Consider the following 24,524-nt stretch of genomic DNA (forward strand, 5'->3'; position numbering starts at 1 on the left):
GGCCTCTTACAAAAAAAAAAACAAAAAAAAAAGCAGTAATTTATCGACGAAATACTCGAGAACTAAACATTCCTTAATACATTCTGATGATGAATGTGTAATCACAAGCCAATCGTTCAGTGCACTGCTGTATTCTGAGATACTCCAGCTGACATCAAACCCATAGAATCTGCAGGATTACAAGATTCTGTCAAACATATTTTTTTTACAGCTCTTTTCTGGCTGTGATGCAAATTGACAGAATTATTTGTGACAATGCTTTTCGAAAATTTTGAAATTCCACTTACAGCTCGGGTAAAATTATGCTTTAATACCAAGCTCGGGTAAATAGCGGGAATAACTGTGTGTATGTCTGTACCAAAAGAGTGGTTGTAAGGAATACCGAACCGAAGGCGTCTACTTTAGGTATGTACAGTACATAAGAATCTCGGTATTTGTACAATCTGGAGAGTACATTTGTGTATTGTTATTTGTTTACTTAAAATCAAGTTTAATATACATGTAATATATTATTTACATATTTACACCATCAGGTTGCAACGGGATAAAAAATTTAAGTTTTCTGTATAATTGCACTGTATTTCTGCAACCAAAAACTGACCTTCCTTACAAATATATCTAATGTAAAAAGACAGTTTAACCTTTTTTCTGGGATAATTATCTCTGTATAATTAAGTTCTGTCTACAGGGTTATATACAGTGCACGATATACTGCAGGAAGTATGCTATTTAATATTCTCATTTACATCGTAAACTTTATCATATTAAAGTTATCAAAATTTATTTTTATTTTATCAACATTTGTTTTAAAATGTTCTGGCTTAAAAACTGAATAAGTTAAGCTAAGATCATATTGTATTGGTGTATACATAAATACATGTAATTGTTTTGTAAACGAATTTTTTTTAATACAAGGAAAAATAATTAACACTATCTCTTCTGAATAAAAAGTATTTAAATAAAATATTTGGCAAAAAGAAACTGAACTTTTGCAGTGTGTATTTTGTAATGAATATAAAAACTAGACTGCGCCCATCTTCTTTTTCAATTGTGAACATGTTCTCACTGTATACATTGTAAAACAAAAACAAAATAAATTTCGTGGATTTTCAAAACTTTCAAAAATCGAACTTTCTTAGAGGAAAATTTTTGAAAATTTGATCATTTATAAACCTTCCCTGGAATCACACGAGGCTCCCAAAAAAAATTTGGGCCCGCTCGGTTCAGCCGTTTTGACGTTTATTGGATACAAACAAACAAACATACACCCAAGCAAAGTATATATATATATATATATATAGAGGATATCAATTATCTTTTTAAATCAGAAATACTTCTGAAAAAGTATAGGTCGGCCATTCCTTCAGTTATATTATTGCACTATAAGCAATATACCCAGCCTTCAATAGATAAATACAAAATTTAAAGAAATATCTGGATTATTCCTGTTTAGATCTGTGAGAAGAAGAAAGCTATGGAAGAAGGTTCTGTTGATAATTTCATCATCTAAACCTAGCTCTGCCACACCTTCAAATATCAAGTAAAACAGTTTATTTTATCATCAAATAAATTAAAATTAAAATTCTATATTTGCTGGCAATAAATGCTGATTAAAGGATGTTTTGTTTAAAGGGTCGTTTTAATTTTAACAAAATACACATTACAACTTACAAGTAGGGAATGCCCAACTCACAATAGTATTTTTTCACCTTTATCTCCTTGTTTTTTTAGCTTGAAAAGTGTTAAATTATGATAATTTCCCTCCCATGCTTTCCGGAACGGAAATACCTAACGTAACGCAAGTCACTTCAGCACAGAAACCACAATAGAAAATGATTATTTTTTTATGAAACATGGATATCTCATTGATTCTTGATTAGATAACGTTTTGAAAGGGTACCATTGTGAATTAGATATGAGAGAGTCACTTGAAATGACAACTACAGCAAACCTCAACTGTAAATTGAATTTTATTCAATTCAATTAGATCTTTGATTCGTAGCATGTCCAACAATAGTAAAAGATTTTATTTGATTAGTATAACCTCTATGCGGGAGAAATATATGAGATTGCGAGAACAGAATCCACCAATATTTACTCCTAAACCTCCCCCTACCATACTACCCTTTGATTCATTAGAAAGGTATATTTTTTTACAGAACAAAGACAATTGTTTTGTCTGTCATAAAAAAACGATGGGTTATGTTATTATATTTTATTTTATCATATTTTCAACTATTCTATTCAACTTTTCGCTAAAAATCAAAGGAGGTATAGGCTCACGGCGAAAAATAAGCGCTTTTGATCGCTACTAATCTTACTTCTGTCTGTTTCGTCTAAATAGAGAAAATTATTAAAAACGACTCATACCAAAGAACGCAGCGTCCATGCAAATTCAGAAGTTGCAACATTCAACTCGCGGATCGTAAAAAATCAATTTAATTTGAAACAAATAATTCAGATTTTACAAACAATAATCATTGATAATTTTTCGACGCATTCATATATAGTTGAAGTTCCAAAATATTTTTATTTTTTATGATCTGATAGTTTCTTTTGAAAACATTTATTCCTGTTTCGAATATTTTTGATAATGAAGACGACATTTTCATATTTTCCAGGAATGTTTGAACATCCAGTGCCAACGAATTATTATTTAAAAAAAACAAAATCAAAAATATTATAAAATATTAACTTTATACTAATGCGTCGAAAAATAATCGATGGCTATTGTTTGTAATACGTAAGTGATTTGTTTGGAATTGAATTAATTATTTTACGAACCCAGTTGAATGTTGCAACTTTCTGAATTTGTGTGGACGTTACGTTCTTCAGCATGAGTCGTTTTTAACAATTTTCTCCTTAAAGACGCAACAGATAGAAGTAAGATTAGTAGCGATCAAAAGCGCTTATTTTTCGCCGTAAGCCTATACCCCCTTTTATTTTTAGCGAACACTCCCTTTAAACTCTAGATACACCCAGCATGCAGTGACTGGTCGGTATAATCCACTCCGTCCAGTTAGAATCAGTCCACTCAATATAAGGTCAGATTTTCGTAAAATTATATACTCGAAAATATTTTTGAGGTGTAACTGAATCATTTTCAAATCTTCAACAGAACCAGTTTCAGGCCAAGATTTGTTTTCAGGGAATGTGTGAATAAGAAGGGTTCAAGTCAAAATAAGTGGTTTAATTGTTTTTTCGTTTTTTTTTAAGATTTCTGAAAGAACAAAAAATCCATTGCTTAAAAATAAAATTGGATAACTTGCATTCTCTTCTTTTGTAGCTGGGAATATTACGATGGTATGAAGAATACTCGGGATAAGAAGGGATTAAACTCTTATATCTGGTTACCATGGGACAAGGTTACCACAGAACCATCAGATATCAGGTAGAAGGGATTAAACTATATCTGGTAGAAGGGATTAAACTATATCGGTAGAAGGGATTAAACTATATCAGGTAGAAGGGATTAAACTATATCAGGTAGAAGGGATTAAACTATATCTGGCAGAAGGGATTAAACAATATCAGGGAGAAGGGATTAAACTATAACTGGTAGAAGGGATTATATATATCTGGTAAAAGGGATTAAACTATATCAAGTAGAAGGGATTATATATATCTGGTAGAAGGGATTAAACTATGTCAGGGAGAATGGATTAAACTATAACTGGTAGAATGGATTAAACTATATCAGGTAGAAGGGATTATATATATCTGGTAGAAGGGATTAAACTATATCAGGTAGAAGGGATTAAACTATAACTGGTAGAAGGGATTAAACTATATCTGGTAGAAGGGATTAAACTTTATCTGGTAGAAGGGATTAAACTATATCAGGTAGAAGGGATTATATATATATATCTGGTAGAAGGGATTAAACTATAACTGGTAGAAGGGATTATATATATCTGGTAAAAGGGATTAAACTATATCAAGTAGAAGGGATTATATATATCTGGTAGAAGGGATTAAACTATGTCAGGGAGAAGGGATTAAACTATAACTGGTAGAAGGGATTAAACTATATCAGGTAGAAGGGATTATATATATCTGGTAGAAGGGATTAAACTATGTCAGGGAGAAGGGATTAAACTATAACTGGTAGAAGGGATTAAACTATATCAGGTAGAAGGGATTATATATATCTGGTAGAAGGGATTAAACTATATCAGGTAGAAGGGATTAAACTATAACTGATAGAAGGGATTAAACTATATCTGGCAGAAGGGATTAAACTATATCAGGGAGAAGGGATTTAAACTATATCAGGTAGAAGAGATTAAAGTATATCTGGTAGAAGGAATTAAATATATATGGTAGAAGGGATTAAGTTATAACAGTTAGAAGGGATTACACTATATCTGATAAAAGAGATTAAGTTATATCAGGTAGAAGGGATTAAACTATATCTGGTAGAGGGGATTAAACTATATCTGGTAGAGGGGTAGAATCTGTGTACTTGTACTGTGCATTATATTTTTAGGTTTATGTACTCCTGCTGTACCTGCTGGTATAATCTGTGTAATTGTACTGTACACATAGAGAATAGAATATATATTAGAGGGGAATTTAGACAATCTCTCGGTATGAATTTTTTCAGTCCCTTTCAGCTGAAAAGGAGTTCAAAGTGTACAAATCATGTAAATGTTCACAAATTATATGCAGTAGAGTACATTAATACCGTATGTTCCCTAGACTATCCATTTCAATTTCGAATTTTTTAAAGCTGTTGAATAAACTTTATAAAATGAATAAGGTGAATAAAAACCATCATTTGATTTATAGTTATAACGGAAAATCATCGTTTGTAAAGTGAAAGACATAGAGTCTATGTGAAATGATCATTAGTCAATTATGAAACCAGCCTATTTCATAATTTGGTTTTCCTTTAATATTAATTTTAGATTTTCTATAAAATGCTGTTCCAGGGCCCAAAAGGTTATATAGCATAAATATGTGAAGTACACCTGCAGTATGGAAACAGTACAACAAAATGGCCGTTTTACACTTTTTCTAGTAAATTCCACTCTAATACATATTCTATTCTCTATGACTGTACATTATAATCTTAAGGTTTATGTACTCCAGCTGTAGCTGCTGGTATAATCTATGTAAGTGTACTGTTAGACCTCCATGGAACGAAAGGTAAATGCTCAATAATTGTTTTGTTGTACTTGAGTACTTCATAGAGTTTTAAATTTAAAAACCTTAAAACCACATATAAGATTTAAAAAAAACCTTATAATTCTTGTTGAGACATTCGGCTAAATTACAGAACTGTCGATTCTCTAAATTGCATATTTTAATGAAAAAGTTGAAGTCTTTGAAATTTATATAAAACCAATTATGTAAACATTTAAAAAGAATCGGAAATATAAATATTTAGTTTGAAAAAAAAAGAAATTTATATTTGACTCTGAACTACGTAGATTAAAGGCCAACTATGCAGTTACATTTTCCAGTTGCATTTAGTCGGAATTTTAAATGCATATTTTTGATGAAATATAAGTTAAGCCTAACGACTTGAAACTTTCGTATTCTGTCGATCCGAGGGCTTAATTTGGGTCTTATGTCTTGTAGCCTTAGTACAGGGTGTCCCAATAAACATGAGAGTTAAATGACGACTTATTTATCTTCTTTGTTCCGTGCAGGCTTCTTGCGTAACTTTGAGTTTGTAGAATTACAGTTAAAACATTAACACCAAAAAATACTAGTCTCGGGATTTCAGAAATGTGGTCTACTATTTTCTACCTTCAAAATTGATGGAGATATCAGGAAATTTGTCCAGATTCCAGTTAATTAGAAATCAACAAAACTGTTCAAATATTTAATATTTCTGTCTATTTTAAAGATACAATGAGAAGTTAGACCCCATTTTGGAAAGCACATAAGACAATCAATCTTTGTTTGACGCACTTCATGTCATTTATCAATTATGGGAAATCAAAGACGATCTTCAAGTCGTCTCTCAATTCCCATGTTTTTTGGGACACCCTATAGGTGTACTGAATGAGTGAAATAAATTGAAAGCTGATTTGAACCATTAGTTTAAAAAAAAATTACAACATAAAATCCGTGATCGTCGTCTCCGAAGTCTCCTTTTTTGTGGGTGACCCTGTAGGAGAATACAATCAAAATGCTACTAATCTGCAAATATATTGTGAGATGATGATTCATGTTTTACTTAGCTCCAAGGAAATATTGAATTAAAACTCTGTTTAGTTCTAGGCTGTACCGAGACACTAAGCATCAATTATATCAGAACAACATTACATCCTGCCTTATCATCTTTCTTGGGGTTCTCTTCGGACTTATATTTGGGTTCGTCTCCTTCCTCCAGATCTGGATTTTGACTCCCTCCAAGAAGCTCATGCAGATCCAAAGGATCATGATCAGGTTAGAAACCAACTAAGTCTAGGATGGCTAAATCTGTGGCTGCCAAAAAAAGTTAGTTTGTGATGTAAAATCAAGGCCAAACACGTTGCAGACACTTCAAAGTCGACCCGTTCTAAAAAATAAATTTTTTTCACACTGCAGTCTGGATCTTTGTGAACTGTAATGCTAATATTGTATTCACTAAATCAAAAGCAAACACGAAATAAGATAAAATTTTGTTTAGAAAGTTGATGAAAGTTTGCTTCGGAGAGATTGCAGCGAGTCTTGTTACTGTTTTCAGGTAAATTCATTTTTTCTCAGAAAATTTAGTTTGGAAAAAATATGCTTAGAGCTAGAAACTCGTGTATTGTCATGGATATCGAGATCAGTGCTTGAGCTAGAAACTCGTGTATTGTCATGGTTATCAAGATCAATGCTGGAGCTAGAACCTTGTGTATTGTCATGGATATCGAGATCAATGCTTGAGCTAGAAACTTGTGTATTGTCATGGATATCGAGATCAATGATTGAGCTAGAAACTCGTGTATTGTCATGGATATCGAGATCAGTGCTTGAGCTAGAAACTCGTGTATTGTCATGGATATCAAGATCAATGCTGGAGCTAGAAACTTGTGTATTGTCATAGATATCGAGATTAATGCTTGAGCTAGAAACTTGTGTAGTGTCATGGATATCGAGATAAATGCTGGAGCTAGAAACTTGTGTATTATCATGGATATCGAGATCAATGCTTGAGCTTGAAACTCTTATATTTTCATGGATATCGAGATCAATGCTTGAGCTAGAAACTCGTGTATTGTCATGGATATTTCACAAAAAATTTCGTGGATTTCAAAATTTTCAAAAATTTAATGAAGATCGAATTTTGATGGAGACAAATATTTGAAATTTTGATCATTCATAAACCTTCCCTGGGGTCCCTAGATGTCCCACAAAAAATTTGGGCCCGATCGGTTCAGCCGTTTTGACGTTTTTTGGATACAAACAAACAGACAAACAAACAGAGACAAGCCAAATTTATATATAGATACACAATGATTTTGTTTAGGGAAATGTTTTCTACCAGTAAGCTGAATATTTCAACTCTGCAGGTCTGTGAACAGAATATCTCTTTAGATAATGTTTTATTTTTAATAACAAACCCGTTTTTGCAATCGTAATACATAATTTCCGTCTATCTTGAAATGAGATTTTTTTTTAAAATAAATAAATATCAATTGTTTGAAATTTGATTTTTCTAGAAGTATTACAAGTTTTCCTCAGTATTTCAGTTGTTTATAGCAAAAATATGAAGAAAATTGGTCAATATTTTATTATTTTCAACATTCAATAAGAATACTTTACGTTGCGGAATTAATATTTTCATTGTATTTTTTCTACATTCATAGAACTGAGTTCTTGCTGCAAAATCTCCATATCTTTTCAACCCGATTTCGTCAACCTTTGCCATTTCAAAGTATTAGTTCTGTTAGATCAAAAAGTATAAAAAAAATCAAAGGTTTACACCATCAGGTTGCAAAGATACATCGAATTGGGACAAAAACTCAGTTTCTTTACTAGAGAATACAAAAAAGGCAAAGTTAAGCTTTACTTTTGAACATTGTTTCTACTTGGGAATCAGAATATTGTGACATAGGAAGACGACTTTCAAACTAAAGACTTTATCATAATTAGTCCAAACAACTTGATACTCAGCATGTGTGCAGTGTGCAAAGATCATTTCATTTTGAAACATGATTTTAAGCTTCCAGTAAAAGTTAAAACTATTCGTTTTGTTTTAAATGTCGTCTTCTGATTACACAGTTTTATGGTTCTTACTGTAAAAAATCTTATGTATTAAACCTGTTTTAAAAAATCCCTCTCCCTTAATTGAATTGATTAAATTATTAGTAAAACTTGTTTAGACTCCACTCAATGGAATATTTTTGGAGAAAAGGCCCAAATTTGGTTCTGTTGAAGAACCATTGTATCCAGGTACATAAATATTTGGTTCTGGTGAAGAACCGTTGTTGTTTTTGTCCATTTTGGTCAAAATGTACTTTTTCAAAGAAAATATGAAATTCAATCTTTTCTTTTAATCTTCCACATTTTTTATCGGATTATTAAGTTTGTAAGGGTAATGTTTTGAATTAACAAAGGGAGCGAACACTCCCTTTAAACTAAAAAAACAGTCTTCTCAACTACTCTTTTTTTTTGTAAAGTTAAAACCATGTACGAATTGTATTTGTAAAGGGAAATGAATGAGTTGAGTCAAGTTATTTTTTTCCCTTCTCAATTGATTGATTGTTTTCAGGAAAGATGGTGAATACAAGCAAGGAAAAGTATCCAGATGTGAAGCACATTAAACTACCAATGATGAATTACTAAGATAACCAATTAGCAAACTATTCATCAATTTTAAATTTTAACCGTCGGCGGCAGGCAGTTCAAATTCATTAAGTTTAGTCCCGGGTCAACCTTAAACTTTCACAATGCCATGGACTTCAGTTTTACTTTACTTTTTCGTAGCCTTAGTCATGTAAGATTTAGAAAGTACAACGCGATTTCTCTAACTTCACTAACCCGGAGTTATTTACGAATAACTGATATATCCTTGCGTGAGAGAGCGGGCACATTTTGGTTTACTATGAGAAGTAGATGTTCCTAATATAAAAATATAATATTTTGCAGTGTACTATGAGAAGTAGATGTTCCAAATAAAAAAAATATAATATTTTGCAGTTTACTATGAGAAGTAGATGTTCCTAATATAAAAATATAATATTTTGCAGTTTACTATGAGAAGTAGATGTTCCTAATATAAAAATATAATATTTTGCAGTGTACTATGAGAAGTAGATGTTCCTAATATAAAAATATAATATTTTGCAGTTTACTATGAGAAGTAGATGTTCCAAATATAAAAATATAATATTTTGAAGTTTATGAGAAGTAAAAGTTCCAAATATAAAAAATATAATATTTTGCAGTTTACTATGAGAAGTAGATGTTCCAAATATAAAAAATATAATATTTTGCAGTTTATGAGAAGTAAATGTTCCAAATATAAAAATATAATATTTTGCAGTTTATGAGAAGTAAATGTTCCTAATATAAAAAATATAATATTTTGCAGTTTATGAGAAGTAAATGTTCCGAATATAAAAATATAATATTTTGCAGTTTACTATGAGAAGTAGATGTTCCTAATATAAAAATATAATATTTTGCAGTTTACTATGAGAAGTAGATGTTCCAAATATAAAAAATATAATATTTTGCAGTTTACTATGAGAAGTAAATGTTCCATATATAAAAAAAAGTAAAAAAGGGACATTTTTTCTTATAGTACAAATTATAGACAAAAATGAAGTTCTCAGTCCATGAGTTTTGCATTTTAGTTGCTGAGACATAAGAGAATTTATATTTTACCAAAGGAATTGAGTCTTTGCCACAAACTCAACTTGTCTAATCTCTATATCATTGCAACTTGATGGTGTAAACCTCTGATATTTCAATCTTACATTATTTGATCTACCAGTATTCATAGTTTGAAATATCTAAGGTCTACGACATTGGGTTGTTAAGATATAGGAATTAGACAATCAGAGTTTGTGGTAAAGACTTAATTCCTTTAATGAATAAGCAAGATGTAGTTTAACTTCTGAATCCTGAGACCAAGTTAAATCTCTTCTCTTGAGCATGAACTGCATTGAACACAAGAAAAGTGGTTCTAATTGGTCTAGGCAGTTCAACTACTTCTTAATATTTATCAAAGTTCGTCCCAGTTTTCACGAAAACAAATTCTAACCCAATATTAATTTTCACCTTAATTAACTTTTCTAAAATGAAAAATAAAAAAATGAGTTTTTGTCACAAACTCAAAGGAATTGAGTTTTTGTCATAAAATATAATTTTCCAATTCCTATAACTTTGAATCCTTAGGGTGTAAACCTGTGATATTTCAAACTTAGCTTAATTGATCTAACAGAATTTATAGTTTGAAATATCTAGGATCTACATTAGGTTGTAAGGATATAGGGGTTAGAAAATCTAACTCAATTTCTTTTCTAATTCCTATAATTTTGCAACCTGATGGTGTAAACCTTTGATATAACTGAACTCATAGTTTGCAATATCAAAGATTTACGACATTGGGTTACAAAGATATTAAGAATAAGTTTGAACTATGGTATGATGTAAAATAAATGTCGTCTAAATGTTGAATAAACTAGTATAAGTTTTTTTTCAATTACTGTTAGCAGAATTGTAAAATGTGCTTCATGTAAAACTAAATAATTTAAATTATAAAGGAATTGAGTCTTTGTAATAAACTCTGATTTTCAAATCCATGATATCTTAGCGTAGACCTTTGCCATTTCAGATTAAATAATTAAAGTTTAAAATATCAAAGGTTTACACCATCCGGTTTCAAAAATATTGGTAATTGAAATTTGAATTTTGGCAAAGATTCAATTTCTTTATAGAATTCTAAAAAAAGGTTTCTGTAAATTACAAAAAACATTATTTTTCTTCAAAAAAAGGGGATACCTATAAAAATGAAAAAAATAAACAAATGTTTGTTGAACTGGCTCTAACAAAAAATCACATATAAAAAAGACAAAATTATAAAAAGGTCACATATTTTTTTATTTTATCTAATAACATAACATGAAAAAAATGTATTTCCTCTAGAATCCCATATATCTTGTTAAAGGAACAGAGTTTTTGCCACAAACTGTGATATTCTAATCTCAATATCTTTGCAACCCAATGTCGTAAACCTTAGTTATTCCAAACTATTTGAATTCTGTTAATTTAAATTATCTAAGTCATAAAAAGGTCAAACCACGAGCTTGCAAAGACACAGGCTATACAAAATTTTATTTGTTGGCAAAGCAAAACTTAATTAATTTCTAGGTGTGGGGAAGGTGGCGTTTGAACGATTTTCTATAATATTTCTTTAGGTTTTGTAAACTTCAGACTGTAACTTGGTTTTCACAAATACAGTTTGTAAACTGAACCCTGAAACATAAATCTACAGTACGCATATATACTTTATGTACAGTTTCTTGATGTACCTGGTCAGAATACTGAGTACACTGTACATTATTGGATCCCAGATGCTCCACACCTGTACATAAAACTATTAAAATTAAGGCATTAAAAATAAAAAGAATAAAAAATGTACATTGTACACTGATATACTAAGATTGCTACTCCTGTAAGTTATGCTGTCTAGCTACTATATATACTTACCAGAACCAGCATCAATGGAACAGTGCTACAAAGACTGCTACTCCTGCAAATGATACTACTTTTGTCTAGCTTCTTATATTTACCTGAACCAACATCAATGAAACAGTGCTACTCAGACTGCTACTGCTGTAAGTGCTACTGCTACTGATGTCTAGCTACTAATACTTACCTGAACCAGCACCAATGGAACAGTGCTACTAAGACTGCTACTCCTGCAAATGATACTACTTTTGTCTAGCTTCTTATATTTACCTGAATCAGCATCAATGGAACAGTGCTACTAAGACTGCTACTGCTGTAAGTGCTGCTACTATTACTGCTGCTAATCGAACCAGGATAATCAGGAGAACTAAAATATAATTTTTTTAACAGGACAATTTGGAATTTTTGTAATTTAATCTACATTGCGCTTAAACAAATGGCCGGTCACGTCCAAGTTTTTTTTCAAAACTTACTTACACATTAAAAATAAATTTTTTAACGTTTATTTCTTTTTATGTATTTTTTACATAATTATTAACGGAATAATTGCCATTTAAAAAAAAGAATCCATTCTTTTTCTTTTAACATTAACGGTTCAAATCGTCGTTAGCGGTTTCAATATTACCGCAGTATTACTTTCGTTTTCAAAAATTGCCGTTCGTTAACGGATTGCTACCCGGCCTTTCTTGAAAGTTAAAAATTGTACAATTGTATGTATTATTATACAACCTGTAAGTGAGGTATATGACAGCTAGTACGTAGAGAGGTATAGATGATACACCAAAAAAGACTGGATGCATGTACAAAAATCTTCCAGCAATTTGGGCCATTCTGTGCTGCTCTAGCCTGAAGCAATGATCTTCTGTTTCTGTGGCTAATAATGTTATTAGGTTTACTTAATAAACTTTTCTATTTTTAATAATATACAGTTTCAAAAAGAACTTTGGAGTTATCAAAAGAATTTGTAAAATGTCGTCTTGACACTTTTCCAATGGGTTTTATACCAGGCCCGTAGCTAGGGAAGGGGGCAAAGGGGCACAGGGGCCACACTTTCTGAGACAAAAAGGAAGAAAACGATAAAATGAAACCAAAAATGAAAGAAAGAAGGAAAAAAGGGGAGAAAATTGGAAAAAGATCTAATTTTTGTTACCAATATTATGTGTACAGGATTTTCTTTTCTTTAAATTAAACAAAAGTCGGTTGCTTTCTGAAACAAAATATTTGGAAATTTTTATTTCTATCCTGTCTCGTGAAATTATAGGGTTTATATTATTTTTTGTAGATTGAGAGGCTTCTCCTTTTCCCTTGTTTTATTAGATTAATGATTCTAATGAACAGCAAAAAGTAACCTACACTGACAAATTTAAATTATATACAGGTTTAGGAGAAGATGTTTGTACTTATCCTCAAGCTTGCACGTGAGTTTTTTTTCGAATTTTAGTATTGAGAAAACTGAAGATTTTCATGATTGATCTTTTCCTATCTTTTCAGGAATTGATAGCATTTACTTTCCCTGTATTAAAAATTAGCATTGACTATTCGTGATTCGAAAATGTTCAGTAGCACATTTTTTTTATAGTTTAAGTAAAATCTGTACATCTTATACCACCAGTTTTTAATAAGATGCAAATACCTTCTTAATAATCAATAGGAATTAAGGGAAGGAAAATAGGCAATATATCTATCTTAATAAACTATATAATGTGTGATAAGTTAAAAATCTAGTTTTTTAGTGTACATTCATTAATTTTTACCCTTATTGAGTTTTTTTCAGGCCAAAAAACATTCCCCCCGCGGCGCACCCCTTGTTTATTTATCTATGTTATTTATAACTTTTACTTTTGTGCCCCCCCCCCTTTCCTAGGTATGGGCTTGTTTATTACTATTATACCATCTCAGTAATTGTAAAAATAAATAAAAAAGTCGTGAAATATGCGTGAACAGTATTAAAGAGCACCATATAATTATTTAACTGAGAAAACAAATATCTGCAGCATTCCACTATTAGTAGGTTTAAAAAACGACATTTTATAGATTCTTTTGATTTCTCCAAGGTTCTGGGTTAACCTATAAATAAAGAGCTAAGCATAAAAATAAACAGAAAAATAATTAAATGCTAAAATTGAACTAAACACTAGTTTAAGTGCACATTTCAGGGGCTTATTTTCTTGAAGTTTTTATCCTTAAAACTTCCTTTAGGCACTTTTTTACACCAAATTGAGCTTTTCCTGACACTTAAGAAAAACAAATTTTTCAAGCTAAGTTGATAATTTTTAGGCCATTTTTTTATCTTATTTGTATTGTTCGTCGCCCTAAAATTGACTTTTTTAGCTTTTTTCTTTGCTTGCCCATTCATTTCGTTTTCTACTCCATTTTGTATTCCCTTTTATTTATTTTTCGTACTTATTCTGATCTGGGATGATTGATTCTTTTCTGTTAGGTTTGAAATATGCCTCGAAATCAGACATCGAAGAAAGATCTAAAAAAAAGCTACTTAGATTTTAAATTCTCTCCAAAGGAAATGAGTTTTTGCCACAGACTCAAATTTTCTACACCCTATATCTTTGCATCCCGATGTCGTAGACCTTTGATATTTGAAATTATGAATTCTGTTCGATCAAAAAGCCTATGAGAGGTTTATACCAGCAGGTTGCCAAGATATAGGGAAGTTAGACCAGGTTAATTAATGTAACGGTTAGCACTGTACTAAGCAACAAATAACTGTTCGTTTTAATTTTAAACTAAACCCTGAAGCAGGTTCAGGGTACTGATTAAACCCTGTTCACTAAACTACCCCCCTGGATTACCTGAAGCAGGTTCAGGGATACTGATTAAACCCTGTTCACTAAACTACCCCCCTGGATTACCTGAAGCAGGTTCAGGGTACTGATTAAACCCTGTTCTTGAAGCAGAAGGAGCACGTTCAATTCTTCAACATTTCATAATTCAAAGATTATAAATTATAAAATTAGAATTCAAAGGCCGGTCTTGTCACTAAAATTGTGTTATTTGAAAAACTAACAATTACATTTTTAAAAAAAGAAGAGTTTTACGACTCATGACTTGTAAATAATGTTTCCTAGAAGAATAAAAAATAATGAAATATATCTAAGTTCACTATTTTACCTGTTAAACTCTTCCTCTGCGCTTCTAAAACAGACGTTATTAAAAATCTATACATTACAGTCTTACAGAAAAATAAACTGGAGAATAGGAGGTGGATTTTACTTGTGCGCAATTGCGAGCCCTGTAAACTCCTAACAATTGTGCGCAATTTGATAACAGTCGCGCGCAATTCCACACAGTTGCGCGCCATTCCGCGCAATGGCGCGCAACGAAATTAAGATTGGAAACCCTAATAGGAAGTTGCCTGTTGATTCAAGTGATAATTATAAATAGTTCAATGAGCTTTACAAAAATCAATTTTGCAGTGTACACAACCCCATTTCACTTATTGTTTTTCAAGCTAGGTATAACAATGTCGTCTTCTTATTTCAAAGTTTTATACAGGGTGTCTCACATCATATTAGATGAGTTTAAATAAGTTTAAATTGAGATTTAAGGAACTAATTAGGAAATTATTTAATTAATGAATTATTTTAAAAAAAGTATTTAAGGCTAATATAAACATTTTCTTGCAAAAAATACCAGGTTTTTTAGTATTAAATGCGTGTTTTGACGTTAATAAAGATTGGAGATAATCCAATATGATATGGGACGCTCTGTATGTATTCCAATGAATTCATGTAATTAACCAAGGTTCTCCACAAAGGACGAGACTCCAAGACGACTGTATTGAATTTAATCTGGCCCTTTAAATTCATGATTCCCTGCAACTGTAATCTTGTTTCTTTCTTTGCTAATAAGCCATTAAAATACTTTATTTGAATTTAAACTTGGAATTGTCATATTTCAAGAATTTTCATTCGTCTTTGCAGTCTCATTCTTTGTGGGTAACCCTGTACATTCTGTTCGGGACTGTAAAAACATTAACCTGAGATGCGCGTTGAAGATAAAACTGTATTCATCATCACGTTTTTCATCCAAACTCCGTAGATATTCATCCATAGCCAGGTCATCCATGTTCATTTCATTCAAACCATTTATAGAATCCATCATTTCCTCATCCACTTTTAGAGTTCTACAATGTCATGACAGGGCTTTATTTATATTAAAATATAGAATTTAAAATTTCTAAAAATAAGACAAAATATACCAAATAATACAATACTTGTAATGGTTAAGAGGAAGAGATGGCTGAAAATATTCAAGAGAAAAATTTGTTTAACCAAATAAAAGAGATTACTTATATTTTAAATTATACGTTCACGATGTACTGTCAACTGACCCTACTACCTTAAAACAGAATCGTTAATCGTTATATCCTTTAATAAGAACTAGGTTTTCTGTGCACTTCGCACCCATCTTCTATTTCAATTGTGAAATTTTCTCTTTGTATACATTGTAAAACAAAAACAAACAAAAATTCGCAGATTTTGTGAGAAAAAAAATCGTGCTTCTTTGAACTTTAATACAAATCGAATTTTGTTAGGTTCCCTGGGGTCATGTGAGATTCCACAAAAAATTTTGGCCCAATCGGTATAGCCGTAAACCGTTTATTGGATAAAAACAAACAGACACCCAAACAAACAGACAAACNGAAATTTCCTCTGGCCGTTGATACCAGCTCCAGTAGTAACGGGTTAAATACAATCAATATTATTTGTTTGTCCAGTTCTCAAACTTGGGTTGAATGAACTAGGCTATGGTTCTACATCCTTGGTGGGTTTACAATAGGGTTACCCACAAAGTAGTAGACTTCAGAGACGACAGTACAGAATTTATACTGTCTGTGTCCTTATATGTTTGATGTTTGTGAAAAGCAAATATAGTTTTACTAAACAATTTCACTAGTTTAGTTAAATGGGTCTGTTTACACTGCACAATTTCTGTTTATTATACTCCTTGCACTGTAAACTTTATTCTAAAAGTCGTCTTCCTATTTCAGATTCCCGGTATTTTGACTGTACATGCAGTGCTCGGTGTACAGACCCTACAGAGTTTGGAACATAAGCCAGCAGTGTGTACCTCCGTTCTTGTGTTCAGTGGTCGTCATTTTAATCAATTAAACCAAGACGATTTTCTATATATATATACCTCTATTTTTGTGTCCAAGAGAACAGTGTAGCGTGCTACCATTTTGTTCATCAACTATCTGCATTGACTGTACATCAGACTCTTTAAAGTTTTCCTAGAACATTGTAAAGTTAAAGTGGTAAAAATAATGTAGAATTTTGCAAAAATTACTTTTTCTAAATCTTGCACGGTATGTTTATCATAAAATTGGAGTAAAAATTGTAAGGTAACACAGTCGTGCTACAGTTAAAGCCTAAATAAGCCATACATCGAGAGAATTTATCAAATGTCGTATTCTTCACTTTCTGAATATGAAATGTTGCAGGTATTTAGTTTTTTAATTAAATGACTATATGGAACTCTTTAAAACTGTTCACGCATATTCATGGCTATTTATTTATTTTCGCAAATACTGAGATTTACGTAAAATAGTATAAAATCCATTGAAAAATTGTCACGACGACATTTTATAAGTTCTTTAGATGTATGACCCATTTAGGGTTTAACTGTAGCAACTCTATAATAAATTAACTTATCTTAAGTTTACCGTCGTATGTATTTTATAATCTTCCATATATCTTTTTTTCTTGTTGTACAATGAAATATTTTCAAACATTTCTGTTTATTGGTTCCAAAAGGAACTGCAAGCTCTTGCCACAAACTCAAATTGTCTAACCTTGTAATCTGATGGTGTAAACCTTTGATATTTAAAACTTTAAAATTTAATCCATCTGATTTTTTAGTTTAAAATATCAAAGACTTTGGGTTGCAAAGATATTGGGATTAGAAAATCAGATTTTGTGGCACGAATTCTGTTCCTTTTTATCAATCGTAGGAGATCAAAACAATGTCAACTTTAATATTCTTTATTTAAATCATAAATCTAAAATCTGTTAAGTTTTGTACCTTAACATACTGCAAGGTTGGGATAGGTATCCGTTTTGGATTCTGAATATCTCTAAAAACACATTTTTTAATGGAATGACATCATTTGACCTACTTTTGTTTGACCTACTATTGTTTGACCTACTATTTTGCCCTAGACAGAGAAAGGATAACATCATGTTACTGTTGTTTTAAAGGTTGATTTTAAAAAAGAAGATTCGCATAAAAAATTATACGCATATATCATACTCTTCATATATTGTAATCCTAAAATTTTAATAACATTTTAAACATAAAATTCTATATTTTACTCACAATAAAGTGTAGAATAAACGATGTTTTACTCTCTTTGAAGGAAAAATGATAATACAGATTATTACGTATGAGGACATATGAAGTAAAGGACAAATGAAATTTAGAACATACGAAGTTTAGGACATATGAAGTCTTGGACAAAATAAGTGTAGGACAAATTAAGTGTAGGACAAATTAAGTGTAGGACAAATTATGTGTAGGACAAATTAAGTGAAGGGCAAATTAAATTTAGGGTTTACAAATGATGTGCAAATAAAGAGAAGGACAAATGAAGAGTAGGACATATGATGTGTGAGAAAAATACAGATTAGGACAATCGTAGGACAAATGATTTTGCTGTTGAAGAAAAAAAATGTTTCACTTACGGACTAAGTAAACCTCTGGATGTTGTCGGTCGAGAAGATGATGGTCTGAAGAAATAAATGTTTTTAAAAATAAAATAAATTTTACAATTTTTAAAATCTAAAATGTTGAAACTAAATAGTCGCTCGACTTAAACTCTGACCCCTGTATCTTTGTAACCTAATGGTTGAATATTTGATCTTAAAGAATACAAGTTTATATAAGATAATATTTCAAGAATTGATATTTCAAGAATTGACATTTCCAGAATTGATATTTCAAGAATTGACATTTCAAGAATTGACATTTCAAGAATTGACATTTCAAGAATTGACACTTCAAGAATTGATATTTCAAGAATCGATATTTTAAGAATTGATATTTCAAGAATTGACATTTCCAGAATTGACATTTCAAGAATTGACATTTCAAGAATTGACATTTCAAGAATTGACATTTCAAGAATTGACACTTCAAGAATTGACATTTTTAGAATTGACATTTTTAGAATTGACATTTTTAGAATTGACCAATTTTATTCTTTACTTTTTATTAAATGGAACACATTGTAGTTCAGCAATATTATTCAATGAAACAAAACGTTTTCTAAACCTAATTTGGTTCAATTAGGACACTGAGTTTCTTCAAAATTTGCACCATTTATTAACTTTGAGTTTAAAAAAGGAAATAAACATTCCATTTTGTAGACAAAGAGTTAAAGCAAAAATTTCAAGGAATAAAAATAAAGGTTCCCTGAGTGCATCTTGGAAGCCTAGAGCTTGATTGGAATATGTTGGACGCAAAATTAGACTCATTATTTCCACCATATCTCTANAGACCTTAGATGTTTCCAACTATGAATAAAATAATCTATAATCTATGAATGAAATATCAAAGGTTTGCAAAGATATAGAAATTAGAAAACTTGAGTTTGTTCTTTGACTAAATAATGCGGAATTCACCAATTATAAATGTATTTTGACATTATTAGTGAAAAAAAAATCAATTCCTTTGAGTTATGATGGATAATGCTCTGTAAAATTAGACTCACTATTTCCACCATATCTCTACAAATATTCAATATGTTATATGTATTATTAGTGAAAAAAAAATCAATTCCTTTGAGTTATGATGGATAATGCTCTCACTATAAAGTAGTTTAACTACTTGCACAATGCAAATAAAATGTTTATAAATTATCATCTTAGAACAGATTTCTTTTTAATTTCCTACACTATCCCATTGTTTGTAGGTCTGGGTATATGAATTTTTATACAATTAATGGTTTGGCAAATTAATTTAACGATTCTCTTTGTTTGTTAACTAAATGTTCCGCAATTTTTTTAAGATTTCCGATTGTTTGATGGTTATTGAAACTTGTGTTACCTCTGCTGATGATTACAAGGTTCTTCAATAGATGTCACCGGTATATTGCACTGTTACCAAATTTTATTTATAATTTAGTAATTTAAAAATATAATATTTTCACATTATTGTAGTTCTCAGCATAATTTCATGTGCCCATTTATGCAAAAAGGACAATGCCCGAATCCCAACAGTACCCGTGAAAGCTTTGTCTAAGTATGAATTAGATATAAATGTTTTGCAAACTGATTAATTTTAATTGAGGTTTCTCTATAACCAAGGGGACTTGCGTATTTCTACTGCAAAAAAATTCAGGAATTATTAGTTTTAAATCTATGCAAACTACAATATCTTCCACATTTTAACAAAGAAGGGTCACTTGAAATTATGCTGACAAACACAATTAATAAGTTGATTTCATTTTGTAAGCACAAAAACAGCTCACCAAACTCTGCGAAAATGTTGAGATATATTTTAGGTTTAATATTATTAATTTAAGAATTGTATTCATAGAATTAGGTTCAGTAAATTTCAAGAATGGACATTTCAAGAATTAACATTTCAAGAATTGATATTTCAAGAATCGATATTTCAAGAATTGATATTTCAAGAATTGACATTTCCAGAATTGATATTTCAAGAATTGACATTTCAAGAATTGACATTTCAAGAATTGACATTACCACTATATCTCTGCAAATATTTAATGCAAAATCAGAGCTTACTATTCCCAATATCTCTGCAAATATTCAATATGTTAGATGCGAAACTAGACTTATTTATCACTATATCTCTGCAAATATTCAATGAAAAATTAGACTTATTTTCTCACCATAGCTCTGCAAATATTTGATGCAAAATTAGTCTCTTGAACTCTTAAAGGTTAAATTAGGTATTTTGTCTTATTTATAGTCTTATTAAATGAGTTTGTGAAAAAAAGAAACAATTCTAAAGTTGCGGGTAATCATGAATGTAAGGAAACATGCAGTGTAAATTCCGAGAAGTCGTCTCTGAAGTCTCATCCTTTGTGGGTAACCCTGCAAGTATAGTAACAAAAGAATAAAAAAGAAAGAGTTTTTACACAGAGCCTTCATAAAGCTTTACACTTGAGCCCGATTTTATAATTTAGGGTTGACTCTGTATGTCCTGCATGTTAGAAAAACGCGTATAATGCCGACTTTTTGACTTACTGTGACGTCCATGAGCGTCCTCTGACAGGAAGAATCTGACTCTAAGTTTTCTCAAGGTTTACCTGAGATTTAGAGCAGAGAATGTACACAGCATAGAGAACCTGGTGGAGTAGAACCAGGGGAAGAATATTTACCAGGAGTAGGATAGGGATACATAGTACTTCAGACTGTAGATACTCCTGCATTACAATACAATACAGTACACTTAATAGTACTTATTATTGTAGTGCAATACAATATAGTATACTAAATAGTACTTCAGACTGTAGATACTCCTGCATTACAATACAATACAGTACAATTAATAATGCTTATTACTGTAGATACTTTTGTAGTACAATACAATATAGTATACTAAATAGTACTTCAGACTGTAGATACTCCTGCAGTACAATACAATACAGTACACTTAATAATGCTTATTATTGTTGATATTCCTGTTGTACAATTCAACACAGTACACTAAGTAGTACTTCAGACTGTAGATACTCCTGCAGTACAATACAATACAGTACACTACATAGTACTTCAGACTGTAGATACTTATGTTGTACAATACCACACAGTATACTAAATAGTAATTCAGACTGTAGATACTCCTGCAGTACAATACAATACAGTACACTAAATAGTACTTCAGACTGTAGATACTCATGTTGTACAATACAACACAGTATACTAAATAGTACTTCAGACTGTAGATACCCCTTCAGTACAATACAATACAGTACACTAAATAGTACTTCAGACTGTAAGTACTCCTGTAGTACAATACAATACAGTACACTAAATAGTACTTCAGACTGTAAGTACTCCTGTAGTATAATACAATACAGTACACTAAATATTACTTCAGACTGAGGATACTCTATTACTGCAATACAATAAAGTACACTAAATAGTACATAATATTGTAGATACTTCTGCAGTAAAATACAATACAGTACTCTAAATAGTACTCAGACCGTAGGTACTACTGTATTATAATAAAAAACAGCATACAAAATAGTACTCTGTCTCTGTAGATACCCCCGAAGTACACTAAATAGTACTTCAGAGTGTAGGTACTCCAGCAGTACAATTAGATACAGTGCAAAGGTTCTTGAGGTTGTATATACTGCCGTTTTTGTATAATAAATAATATTTTATAGTTGCAAATATTCCTACCACAGTACGATGAATATAACAACATCTTTCTTCTGTATGAGATTACAATACATAGAAAGACAATCTGATAATAAATAAATACTTTAGGCATTAAACTGTAAATAACATGTTGAAGGTACCTTACCTTGCTAGATACTTGGTAAAGTTTCTGGTTAAAATATGGATCTAGTTTACCAGATGATGTGGATAAAAAGTGTCCTAGTGGAAAACAAATAATTCAAAAAAATTAATCTTAATAGTTTTTTCAATTTTTTATCTGCTTTAAAAAGAAAATAACTGAATATTATATATTTAAAGGGACTGTAAGTGTATTATTTCAAGTGACTCTTCATGCAGAAAGGTCAATGCCCGATTCACAACGGTACTATTAAAACCCTAATCTGATTAAAATGTTGAAGATAACTCCGTTTTTATGACAATCACAAATGAAAATAAACAGTTTAAAAAAGAATAACATGAGTCCGACTTTAAAGAATTTGAGCCGCGTCTCAAATATGGTTGTTTCTACATAAAATTGTATTAAATTTTTCAAAATTTAAGCAATGGAAACAAGTTTTTGGCAGATTTGAGACGCAGCTCAAATTCATTAAATTCGGACTATGGAAAACTAAATCATTATCAGACAAAGCTTTTCAGGATACCGTTGTAAATCGGACATTGCCATCTTTGCATGGAGGGCAAGGGGGCTGGATCTTAGCTACCTCTCCGTGTGTATTTGTATGAGTGTATACTAATAAAGGATCATAGAGAATAGAATATATAGAATTTTAATTCCTCTCTATATATTCTATTCTCTATGTAAAGGATATTAAGGGATTATTGCCTATTCATACAGTACAAACATCAAATATGCAGTACGCTTTCGGAGTTCAGAGATGATATTTTAAAAGCTTAAACCCAAGTAAAACCCGGCAATGCGTCTGCTTAGACCCAAGTAAAGCTTAAGTCAAGACCCAGGTTTTGGATGGCCGTGAGTGTAGTAAAAACCAACCATCTTGGCTTTTTCCCTCTTAAAGGCTGATCGTAAATTTTGTAAAATTTTTTATATTTGTACAGTTAAAATCTCGAGAATTATTTGCGGTGTCAAATTTTATTAAATATATAAAATAAACATACTATATATGTATCTACATAAAGTTTGCAAATTCGAAATTTACATCTCCTTGTAACAACTGAGCTTTTAAAATCTCATCTCAGGTGTATGGTTAGGTTATGTATCATTAATTTTACTCAGTTTTCTTAGAACCGCTTATTAACGATGAAATATTGCTCTGTAAAAGGGTGTAAGTACGTCTTCCTGTGAAAATGTAATCCTGCACACGATAAAGGAGTAGTAGATTTTAATAGTTACAAGGAAAACAAATTCTCAATTTAAATATGTTCAGAAATAACCCCAGGGCCCAGAGCACTGTAATATACAGATTGTCCTTAGAAGTGAAGTACATGGCCTGTACAATTAGTAAAGGATTAGCGTACATCATAACTCTATATACTAAAACCTTGTTGATGGAGGGTCACTTGAAATTACGCTTACAGTCACTAAAGAAATTGCCAGTTCGGGGTGTAGATGACTATTTGTTGTTTTGTTTTTAGTTTTATTATTGGTGAAGTTATTTTGAATGCAATGCAGTGCTGTAGGCATTTGTGTAAAGTTCAAGACTATGGTTTGGTTTTGATTTCTTAGTTTACAATGAGAAAATTATAAAGATACAACAAATTTTATAACGGCAAAGATACATAAGCCTAATTTAGATATTTCATCTAATGTTATTTGAGATTATTTTTCGAATTAATTGTTCTTTTTTAGCGTGATCACGAATTTTTAATACATCTTTTTTTTTGCAGATTTTAAAACAAAACAAAAGTTTTAAAAATACAGTAAAAAAATATAAAAAAATGAAGAATAATAAAAAGTTTTTAGTTTTAATGAAGGAAGTTTTTTATTTGTTTTTTGCCCCTGTTAAAATTGACACGGCAGCAGCTACTGTCGTTATCCAGCTTGACATGCACAGAATCTGACCAATTCCAAGTTCATCAAACATTATTTTTTTTCTCAAAAGAATCAGTTTTGTCAATTACCGCTATGTCAACTAGCTAGATTTACCACATCTAGCTGAGCACACTTGTTAGATTTGCATACTTTCTGGTCATATTTTTTCCGAACTGTGTATTGCAGTTGCATACTGCATATTGTTGTTTGAAACCAGTTTTAAATTGTAAACAAAATAAGATATAGAGACGTAGACGTAACTGATCTCATCACGCAACTATTTGATATAGAGTTGATAGAGTTTTTACCATCGAATTGTAAAGGTTATAAATCTAGAGTTTGAGGCAAGTATTCAGTTACTTTTTATTCAAAAATGATCAAATTTAGTCAATCACGAATATTTCTTTTTCTTTTAACAAACTGTTCCTTGATGAAACTATTAAGCTCTCTCCTTTTCTCCACAGGTAGCTTCCTGTCACACGAACAAATAGTTTTTTTTGAAGAAAATAAAT

At 30.9% G+C, this 24,524-nt stretch overlaps 3 protein-coding genes and 1 long non-coding RNA gene across 5 annotated transcripts; 1 reads left to right on the forward strand and 3 right to left on the reverse strand.

The window, feature by feature from the left end:
• The first annotated feature begins 40 nt into the window (after positions 1 to 40).
• LOC111705729 (uncharacterized) lies at positions 41 to 9,115 on the forward strand. Its single transcript, XM_023478376.1, has 11 exons — positions 41 to 405; positions 1,454 to 1,540; positions 2,039 to 2,143; positions 2,973 to 3,044; positions 3,287 to 3,391; positions 5,080 to 5,151; positions 6,229 to 6,402; positions 6,626 to 6,682; positions 7,451 to 7,493; positions 8,307 to 8,376; positions 8,696 to 9,115. Exons 3-11 carry the CDS (start codon positions 2,049 to 2,051, stop codon positions 8,767 to 8,769), a joined length of 762 nt encoding a protein of 253 aa, XP_023334144.1. The 5' UTR covers positions 41 to 405; positions 1,454 to 1,540; positions 2,039 to 2,048; the 3' UTR covers positions 8,770 to 9,115.
• A 1,895-nt stretch (positions 9,116 to 11,010) lies between these two features.
• On the reverse strand, positions 11,011 to 15,865 carry LOC111705732 (uncharacterized). Of its 2 annotated transcripts, none has more exons than XM_023478379.1 (8): positions 15,617 to 15,865; positions 14,749 to 14,772; positions 14,490 to 14,551; positions 14,026 to 14,101; positions 12,352 to 12,468; positions 11,893 to 11,989; positions 11,463 to 11,515; positions 11,011 to 11,406 (listed from the first exon to the last, which is right to left on the reverse strand). In XM_023478379.1, the coding sequence occupies exons 1-8, from the start codon at positions 15,739 to 15,741 to the stop codon at positions 11,361 to 11,363; spliced, it is 600 nt and encodes a 199-aa protein (XP_023334147.1). In that variant the 5' UTR covers positions 15,742 to 15,865; the 3' UTR covers positions 11,011 to 11,360. The 2 variants fall into 2 exon arrangements, with proteins under 2 accessions (XP_023334147.1, XP_023334148.1); XM_023478380.1 differs by having other exon boundaries at positions 11,011 to 11,419; positions 15,617 to 15,861.
• Positions 15,866 to 16,760: 895 nt separating this feature from the next.
• Positions 16,761 to 18,377, reverse strand: LOC111705733 (uncharacterized). The gene is made up of 3 exons (XR_002766068.1): positions 18,324 to 18,377; positions 17,665 to 17,716; positions 16,761 to 16,873 (listed from the first exon to the last, which is right to left on the reverse strand). It is a non-coding gene; the product is annotated as an uncharacterized LOC111705733 (long non-coding RNA).
• Positions 18,378 to 19,316: 939 nt separating this feature from the next.
• On the reverse strand, positions 19,317 to 24,176 carry LOC111705725 (uncharacterized). The gene is made up of 4 exons (XM_023478372.1): positions 23,980 to 24,176; positions 22,147 to 22,220; positions 20,918 to 21,034; positions 19,317 to 19,367 (listed from the first exon to the last, which is right to left on the reverse strand). The coding sequence occupies exons 1-4, from the start codon at positions 24,062 to 24,064 to the stop codon at positions 19,317 to 19,319; spliced, it is 327 nt and encodes a 108-aa protein (XP_023334140.1). The 5' UTR covers positions 24,065 to 24,176.
• Positions 24,177 to 24,524: the final 348 nt, after the last annotated feature.

The sequence above is a fragment of the Eurytemora carolleeae genome, unplaced genomic scaffold (genome assembly GCF_000591075.1).
Source record: "Eurytemora carolleeae unplaced genomic scaffold, Eaff_2.0 scaffold529, whole genome shotgun sequence".
NCBI lineage: Eukaryota > Metazoa > Arthropoda > Copepoda > Calanoida > Temoridae > Eurytemora > Eurytemora carolleeae.

Bases quoted from the DNA above. Each gene is read 5' to 3' on its own strand.
- LOC111705732 (XM_023478379.1), bottom strand. From the start codon at position 15,741: ATGATGGATTCTATAAATGGTTTGAATGAAATGAACATGGATGACCTG. The intron at 14,102-14,489 runs GTAATCCAGGGG...GCTTTTTTTTAG, and splicing joins GTACCCTGAACCTGCTTCAG to ATCTTTCTTCGATGTCTGAT. The intron at 11,990-12,351 runs GTTGTATAATAA...ATTATATTTTAG, and splicing joins GTCATATACCTCACTTACAG to TTCTCCTGATTATCCTGGTT.
- LOC111705729 (XM_023478376.1), top strand. From the start codon at position 2,049: ATGCGGGAGAAATATATGAGATTGCGAGAACAGAATCCACCAATATTT. The intron at 2,144-2,972 runs GTATATTTTTTT...TTTAAACTCTAG, and splicing joins CCCTTTGATTCATTAGAAAG to ATACACCCAGCATGCAGTGA. The intron at 7,494-8,306 runs GTCTGTGAACAG...AAACTTGTTTAG, and splicing joins TGAATATTTCAACTCTGCAG to ACTCCACTCAATGGAATATT.
- LOC111705725 (XM_023478372.1), bottom strand. From the start codon at position 24,064: ATGTTTGATGAACTTGGAATTGGTCAGATTCTGTGCATGTCAAGCTGG. The intron at 22,221-23,979 runs GGGCAAAAAACA...GTTTTCCACTAG, and splicing joins TGCCGTGTCAATTTTAACAG to GACACTTTTTATCCACATCA. The intron at 21,035-22,146 runs GTAAGGTACCTT...ATTGTAATGCAG, and splicing joins TTTACCAAGTATCTAGCAAG to GAGTATCTACAGTCTGAAGT.